General features: G+C 41.2%; 1 protein-coding gene across 1 annotated transcript in view; it reads left to right on the top strand.

The window, feature by feature from the left end:
* Positions 1 to 1,083: 1,083 nt before the first annotated feature.
* Positions 1,084 to 8,719, top strand: part of cnn3a (calponin 3, acidic a) — a 78,251-nt gene continuing 70,615 nt past the window's right edge. Inside the window, exon 1 of the mRNA XM_072273490.1 lies at positions 1,084 to 1,412. Within this exon, the coding sequence (XP_072129591.1) occupies positions 1,356 to 1,412 (57 nt within the window). The 5' untranslated portion in view covers positions 1,084 to 1,355. The remainder of the gene's footprint in view (positions 1,413 to 8,719) is intronic.

The raw sequence follows: 8,719 nt of genomic DNA, 5'->3' as shown, positions 1-8,719 counted from the left end.
GAAGGGCCTGTTGCTGTACTTTTCTATGATTATATGACTCCATGACACTATGGTATCTACAGTAGAGGTGGTGTATTCCGATTTCCAGAAGGTTTTCGATGAAGTTGTGCAAAGGAGGTTGCTTAATGAAGTAAGAACATAAGAAAAGGGGAATAATATACTGATGTGAGCTGAGAATTGATGGAAATGTGGTGAGAAAAGTTGGAGGTTCATAGTTAATAGTCTGCTTCTGTACAGTAATACTCCCTAACTTCCACACCACACTCACAGAGTTCAGCAATCTATTTTCAGCATATTAATTTCCGATTCAGATTCCTAAGCGTATTCTTAAATGGAAATTTTTGTTTAATTTGGGAATATTAGAAACAGTGACATTTAAACGTATGGAACTGAGGAGGCTTGTTCTAAAGTGTTGGCAAGCCGCGAAAGCAATGCGAAGGTGCATCGGAAATAAGATCCTCTGACAATGAACACACATCAAAGTTGCTGGTGAACGCAGCAGGCCAGGCAGCATCTCTAGGAAGAGGTACAGTCGACGAAGTTAGTCCTGACGAAGGGTCTCGGCCTGAAACGTCGACTGTACCTCTTCCTAGAGATGCTGCCTGGCCTGCTGCGTTCACCAGCAACTTTGATGTGTGTTGCTTGAATTTCCAGCATCTGCAGAATTCCTGTTGTTTGCGTTTAAAAATCCTCTGACAATGAACTTTCTTTCCCTCCTGGGATATCCTGATTTTCAAGGGGAAACAAAGAAAATATTTCCCATTCTCTTTCCAGAGGGGGCTGGGTATTCCTGTCACCATCTCGGAGCGCCTGGGAGGGGGACTTGGCTTCTTTCGCTCCCATGGGGCTGTCAAACGGGGGGGGGCGGTGGGAGAGAGGGAAGTTGCTGGCCAACCAGTCACAGTCCTCTCTTTGCATGTTGCCCACTGCCCAGATCTTGCTCCTTCTAAAACCCAGCAGCCCTTCCCCAATGTACCCCGGCGCCCCTCCCAGCGCAGAGGCTCGGTGGGCGGGGGGGGGAGGCTTCCAGCGGGTGAAACAAAGGCTGCGAAGCCGATTGGACCGGCCGCTCGGCCAATCGCGCAGGCGGATCTGTGTGAGCCGGGCTCGCATTGTGAGCGTTGAGAAAGCCGAGCCGCATCTCGTCTCCAGCTTCGCTCGGCGGAGGCTGCAGCTTGGAATCTCGCAAGTCCGACTGACCGCCTCGGGTTCGTCGCTGTCCCACTCAGAGACCTCGACCTGGGCTTCACTCCACCGGCTGCCCACCTTCGCGAAGCTCCAGCGCCGTCGGCTTTTCGACCAGCCCATTCAGACCTGAAGCCACTTTCTTCCGCGACACTCACCCGCAACACACAATGGCTCACTTTAACAGAGGTCCCGCGTACGGTCTGACCGCCGAAGTACGAAACAAGGTAAACTCAACCTGCAAAAGAAACATGGTAGTAAATTTAAGTTTCCTTTATTTCTTTTGTCTTGGGGTTAGGGGTGAAGGTTTCATGAAGTGAGCTTCATGCGTGACGTGGGAAGAATTGTTCGAACTGGTTTGCGTGAGAAAGATAATGATGGTATCGGCGCCTTTTTTTCTCCTGTATATGTTTTTTTTAAATAATTGCTGTGTGTTGATGTAAAAATGCTGAATTAACGCTACGAGTTCATGGGCGGAGGCACTTTTCAGGGTCGCCTCATTTCCAGCTCTATTGTCTGAAGGGGCTTGGGTGCTTTGATGTCGGAACGAATTCCTTGGGGAAGGGAGACCGAATTGTTCGACGCATTTTCCTTATTTTTTTCCTTATTCAGCAGTATCCCAGAGGAAGGAATTGAGAGGAGGGGGGATGGTTAAGGGAGAGCTCTTCTGCGCCGTTGACGAATGGTGCAATTTGAATGAAGAGTTTTGATTTAAAGTTGTTGGTGGAATTTGCCCTTGTTCGATTCTGCAAGCACTTACCGGTCGAGACCATCCGTCAACACTTTTATTGAAGTTTCTCCTATGCAATTCGTGGCTTTTATTCGCCACCCAGAAGTTAATGCAGATAGATAAAATGCGCCGATCCTGTTTTTGTTTGCCAGGAGTTTGTATTTGAAATAACTGATGTAAAAATTATGTCTGGTTTAGATAGACCTGTAAGCTGACTGGAGATGTACATTGATTTTATTGTGCTATGCGTTAACTACCCTGCGTAGTTGGAGTTGCAAGTTTCATTGCTTCAAAGAATTTTCTAAGTACGTTTATAATAGACGAATGGAAAAAAAAACAAGCCAGCAAATAAAGAATATCCCAGATGTTTACTCTTTAACGCCTAGATATTACTCTTGAATTGCAAGACTGCCGGATTTCTCCCTACCAGTTCATACTTCCCAGCAAGACATGTTCATTTAACTTAAGACAGGACAGGAGCGGTATTGATTGGTCGCCCTGCTGCTTCCCTAATTTATAAGAATTGTGTAAAGACTCATGTTTTTCATGTACTGTACCTCGTGCAGAGGCTATTTCTAAAAACTGGAGTAGCAACTGGGGAAAAATCCGGTCAGCCAGCGTTTAATGAGAAAATCAGTCAATATTTCTGGTCTGGCCCTTTAGCAATACCTTTGATTTTTATTTTTAAAAAATTTGATCTCCATTTACAATCGATGTGGCTGATTGCACCACATGTATGTTTTGTAACGCTTTCTAGCAGTTATATTTATGTCCTGGCGGAGTCCAAGATAAAGAAATACTCGCCAAAAAAAAAGCCAGAATCTTAGGAACCAGCTCTTTATGTTAGTTGCATGATCCTTGCATCACAGAGTAACCTCATTTGATTAGCGACAAGATTTGAAGGTATTGAGCATTTTCCCAAGATATACTTTTCAGCAATTGTGTTTGCCCTACCAAGCCAATTCCATTTCAAACACTCTCTCATAACTATATTGCAGAACCGTTGCCTTTTAAACTTGCAATGACTTGTGACATTGTATGCATTTTTAAAAAGTTACAAGTCTTTTGAATGCGCATTACTTTAGGTATCTTGTTCTGTTTTTGACCTAGAATGAAGGAACAAATTTGAGGAAGGTACCTTAACGAACACTTCATAGCAAGAGTCTCAGTTTTGAGTGCTTCTTCCTTTGAGTTAACAAGAAAAACATAAGAATGTCGTCATCCAGCTGAGGTGTTAATATTCAGGGCATGGTGGCCTTATTGATAATACCTTTTAAAAAACATGCATTAACTTTATTGCTTTTATAAGAATTTGAAACCAGTTTTAACTGAAATCTTAGAAGTATAATTTTACTTTCACATTGAATGCGGTATTTTGCTTTTCAATTCAGTTGGTTGTTTTTGAGGTTGTATCCTGCATTTTGGTTTCTAAGTGACTCATCAGGATCAGTGGTAGTAAAGGAATGCTGTAAAGGATAGGCCAATCCATGTACAGGGTGGGAGAGAAACTTGGGCAGTTTAGGGTACAGTATTGAAAATGGCACATTAGCATAAAACCATAAAGGGATCTAACAAGAATTTGTAGCCTATTCAGCTGGGCAGGGATGTTGATGTGTATTACCCAGTTAAGGTATTTTGGAATTTTTTTTTAATGAAGTAGAGTGTTTTCCACTTTGTACTGCTACTCCAATCCCATACCAAAGAAAACTAAAATTTGTTCAAAGATTCAGAGTGATTGTGAAATTGGTACAAAATTATTCATATAGTCTGGCTTCTAATGAGTCACCTGGGTTTCCATAATTCCAACTCAGCTGTTTTTGCATGAGATTGGTATTCCTTCTACTATTTTATTTTATTGTGATTTTAAAAATGTTAATTCCTTGACAGGACAGAATACATGTTTTGAAGGATTAGATTTTTGAGGCTGTGATACTTTGCAAAGCTCTCAATTACACTCAGTGGCCACGTTATTAGGTATACCTGCACACCTCATCAATGCAAGTATTTAATCAGCAAATCATGTGGCAGCAACTACATGCATAAAAGCATGCACACATGATCAAAAGATACAGTTGTTGTTCAGACTAGACATCAGAATGTGGAAGAAATGTGATTTTGACCGGATAGTTGGTGCTAGACAGAATATCTCAGAAACTGCTGATCTGGGATTTTCACACACAAAGGTCTTTAGAATTTAGTGAGAATGGTGCAAAAAAACCCAAAGAAAAACATCCAGTGAGTGGCAGTTCTGTGGGTGAAAACACCTTGTTAATGAGAAAGGTCAGAGGAGAATGGCCAGACAGGTTCATGCTGACAATAACTCAAATAACAATGTGTTACAACAGTGGTGTGCAGAAGAGCATCTCTGAGCTCACAATATGTGGAATCTTGTAAAGGGGCTAGGGCAGCACAAAGACCACAAAGGTACTTCTATAGGTTCCTCCTGTACCGAATAAAGTGTGGTCGCTGAGTATATGTGGTCAAGGTTACTGTTGAGTTCATGCAACTGGTATAGAATCCTCTCTTATTTCTAGGTAGACATGTCAGTTGTTAAATGTACATTCTAAAGTTATTTGTCCTTACACTTTTAATAAAAGCTGGTTTGGTTGTAGATTGAGACAAAATTAAACTTACTACTCCAAAGAAAATAGTAAGGTCCAAGTTTCTGTTGTGACTGTGCTGATCTAAACCTTGATTAAACTTTTGCTTTTCTTTGGGTGTGTGCTGGTATCCACACGTAATTTCAAATGTATGCGTATTCATCATGCTTTTTAGAAATGAAAATGTTAATGTCCACACAAACTCCTTTATCATGATAAAGGGTCTCGGCTCGAATCATTGGCTCTTTATTCCTCTCCATAGATGTTGCCTGATCTGAGTTCCTCCAGCATTTTGTGTGTGTTACTTTGGATTTGCAGAATCTCTTGTGTTTGATATCTTAATGTAATGTCTAGGTAGGCTGGAAGTAGTGGGAGTGTTGGTTTGATCTCATTAACAAGCTTAGTAATTACCGTGTACTAGAATTAAATTACACTGAACAATGCACTTGTTCATAACAGCAGCTTTCTTTTGCTGATACCTGCTATTTCATAACTTATTGAAGGTAGGAGTATGTGAGAGACTTCAATGAACTTCAGGAAAGAAAATCTTTTAAAATTCCAGTTTCCTGTTAAGTATTTTGTTCTTTTAGCAATGAAGCACCAAAAGATGAATCTAAAATGGGTTTTTGTTTTGTTCTGTTCTTGTAAAACAAGGTGTATAATTTGTTTCTCATGTTTAAGCCTATTTTTATGGTGCAATGTGCCTGTGATGCTGTTGCCTGCACATTTTTCATTGCACCTGTGCATACATTTACTGGTGCAGATGCCAATAAACTTGACTTTGACTTTTAATTAAATCTCAGATGACTGATTTGCAATTTTAGAGTTTGTCTTTCAAAAAATCATTGAAATTGTCACCCATTCACATCTTTCTATTGGTATGTTGAGACATCAAGCATAGGAATCTGTAATGCGCTGTATTTCAAATAATTATCTGGAGTACGGGAAGGAGGTAGAGGGTGTGGCACAAAAGCAGAGTATGGTTATGGGGGTACATCAACTCTGACTAATTAAGACCGACTCTACTTTGGAAAGCACTTCAGTTAGCATTTTTATTTATTTATTGTGATACAGTGCAGAATAGGCCCTTCTGGCCCTACAAGTTGCGCCACCTCCGGGCCCCAGTTCAAACCTAGCTGAATTATGGGACAACCTGCAGTGATTAATTAACCCACCAACCAGTACATCTTTGGAATGTTGGATGAAAACTGCTGTTGGAGAGAACGTGCGAACTCCTTACAGACAGCTGTGGTAAATGACTTGGCCTCCAAAGCCATCTGCGGCAATGAACTCCACGGATTCATCACTGTTTGGCTAAAAAAAATCTTTCATCTTTGTCTTAAAGGCTGTCCTTCCATTTGGAGGCCATGCCCTCTGGCCCATAACTCCCCCACTACAGGAAGCATCTACTCGATTTAGGCCTTTCAATATGCGCTCGGTTTGCAAAGAGATTCCCCCTCGTACTGTAAAATGTGAAGTGAGGATGCATTGTAAAGGAAAACCACATTTAATATTTCAGCCCTAAACACACAATCCTGGGGCATCTCAGTGACAGTGGGTCAAGTAGCATCTAAGATTGAGAGTCTTGGTCTGAAACCTTCACTGTTTATTCCTTTCTGTTGATGCTGTCTGGCTTGCTTAGTTCCTCCAGATTTTGCTTTTTGCTCTAGATTTCCAGCGCCTGTAGAAATCAGTGCCACTCAGTTTAATTGTTAATTGTAATTCTTAAGAGTGTTCTGTATTTGTCAGTAGGGATCTCTTGTGATGAAGTATCCTTCTAATGGCCAGGTGTTGTGAAGAGCAAATTCAACTCCAAGCAAACTATCAAATTCTGATGTATTCAACCATTCATGGTTTTAGAAAAGACAGTCTGAATGGTTGACGTTTTAGCCATGCACTTATAACTATTCGGCAAAGATGTTTGTCTAGTGTACGACACCAGTTGCTTACAAAATATATTTCGTTGTAGGAGAAACTATGTGCAGGTTTGGTGACTACTCTGAAGGGCACTCCCATTTCTTCAAGGGGGACTTGAACATTCAAGTGCTTGTCACTTTACTGCTCTGTCCCACTCCACTCTAATGCTGTCCTTGGCCTCCTACACTTCAGGTGAAGCCAAATGTGAAGTGGAGGAACAGCACTCTTATTTGTCTGGGTTTGCAAAGCTAGGAGCCAATTTTGTGTGTCCACTGATGCTGCTTGGTCTGAAAACTTCCACTTCTGTTCAGTCTTTTAGCAATTGCTGTACTCTCTCTCTTGCATTTGTAGGTTTAAAAATCTAGCTGTCCTTTTCTATTCTTTAACTGGATGCAGCACACACAAAATGCTGGAGGAACTCAGTAGGTCAGGCAGCATCTATGGAAATGAATAAACAAGTTGTCATATCAGGCCACAACCCCTTTTCAGGACTGAATGACTATGCATCACATTAGTCATCACAGAAATCCCCTCCTGTTTTCTTCATTCCTTTTCCCTTCTCTGCAACTTAAAACTGTTCTCAATTTTCCAGGTGTGATGAAGGGTACTAACCTGGTGAAGAGTTTCTCCCTGCTCAGATATTGCCTTACCTACTGAGCAATTTGTTTTTTCTTGTGTATTTCCAGCATCTTCAGTTCTGATTGTCAGTTGAGAGTATTTAATTCCTATGCCAACACACATTATGTGGTATCCCATTTTAATACTTCTCTGCTCCTAAAATGTCAAAATTCAAATGATACTTCAAGGTGTACAAGTTACTTCTCTGGAGAACAAAAAGCAGATGCTCAGAGCAAAATTTTATGAAAAGCACCGTATTGTCACTGTTGCTATTTTGATTTATCATTTTTTTTGGGCATCTACCTCCATGAAAGAATGGATCAGAGGATGATGGTAGAACACAGTGTGTGTTATGTCAGTCTAGTGCATCCAAAAAACATTGCCCAGTTTTCCAAGTTTTGTAGTTAGACAATAAAACAAAGGAGCAGAATTAGGCCACTTGGCCCTCTTATCTCTCTCAATCACATTCTCCTGTCTTCTCCCTATAACCTTTAATGTCCTTGCTAACTAAGAGCTTGCCAACCTCTGCTTTAACTTGGCCTCTACAGCTGTCTGTGGCAATGAATTCCACAGATTCATCTCCTTTTGGCTAAAGAAATTCATCATCTTTGTTCTAAAATGATGTCCTTCCATTCTTAGGCCATGCCCTCTGGTCCATGACTCCCCTATTAAAGGAAGCGTCCTCTCCATGTCCAGTCCATTTAGGCCTTTCAGTATGGTAGGTCTCAAAGAGATCTCTCTTCATTCTCCTGATCTCCAGTGAGTACAGGCCTAGAGCCATCAAATGCTCCTCTTAACCCTTTCATTCCCAGATTCATTCTCGCAAATGTCCTCTGGACCCTCTCTGATGCTAGCACATCTTTTCTGAGATAAGAGACCCAAAACCATAGTTCAAGTGTGGTCTGACCAATGTCTAAAGACTCGGTTAAAAATGCTAATTACAAATCACCTTCCCATTCCATTTGATGTGTGCTTTAAATCTCTGAAATGCAGCTAGCAAATCAACAATTGACTAAATTCTCGGATGCAGTGATCATTGGAAGAACAGTTGTGGCACTATTCTATAAACAAACTTAAAAACTGTTTGGATGTTGCTTTCTCTCTCACTGGCTGTTTTTCAGACACCCTTTTCTGGAAAAGTGGGACATGTGATTTTTATTCAGAACCTTTTGACTCTGACCCATTGGTTTACAACATTGAATTGAATTGACTTTATTTCTTACATCCTTCACCTACATGGAGTAAAAATCTTTACGTTATGTCTCCATCTAAATGTGCAATCATAGTAATTTATAATAAATAGAACAGTCAATGTAAAATAGAATATACTCAAGTCAGCGGGAGTTCATCAGTCTGATGGCCTGGTGAAAGAAGCTGGCCCGGAGTCTGTTGGTCCTGGCTTTTATGCTGCAGTACCGCTTCCTGGATGGTAGCAACTGGAATAGATTGTGGTTGGGATGGCTTGGGTACCCAATGATCCTGTAGGCCCTTTTTACACACCTGTCCTTGTAAATGTCCTGAATCATGGGAAGTTCACAACTGCAGATACACTGTGTTGTCTGCACCACTCTCTGCAGAGTCCTAAAATTAAGGGAAGTGCAGTTTCCATACCAGGCAGTGATGCAGCCAGTCAGGATGTTCTCAATTGTGCCCCTGTAGGAAGTTCTTA

Source organism: Mobula birostris, chromosome 12 (assembly GCF_030028105.1).
Source record: "Mobula birostris isolate sMobBir1 chromosome 12, sMobBir1.hap1, whole genome shotgun sequence".
In the NCBI taxonomy this organism is placed as follows: domain Eukaryota; kingdom Metazoa; phylum Chordata; class Chondrichthyes; order Myliobatiformes; family Myliobatidae; genus Mobula; species Mobula birostris.
The sequence above is the reverse complement of the archived record's forward strand: the minus strand, read 5'-3'. Positions and strand labels throughout refer to the sequence as shown.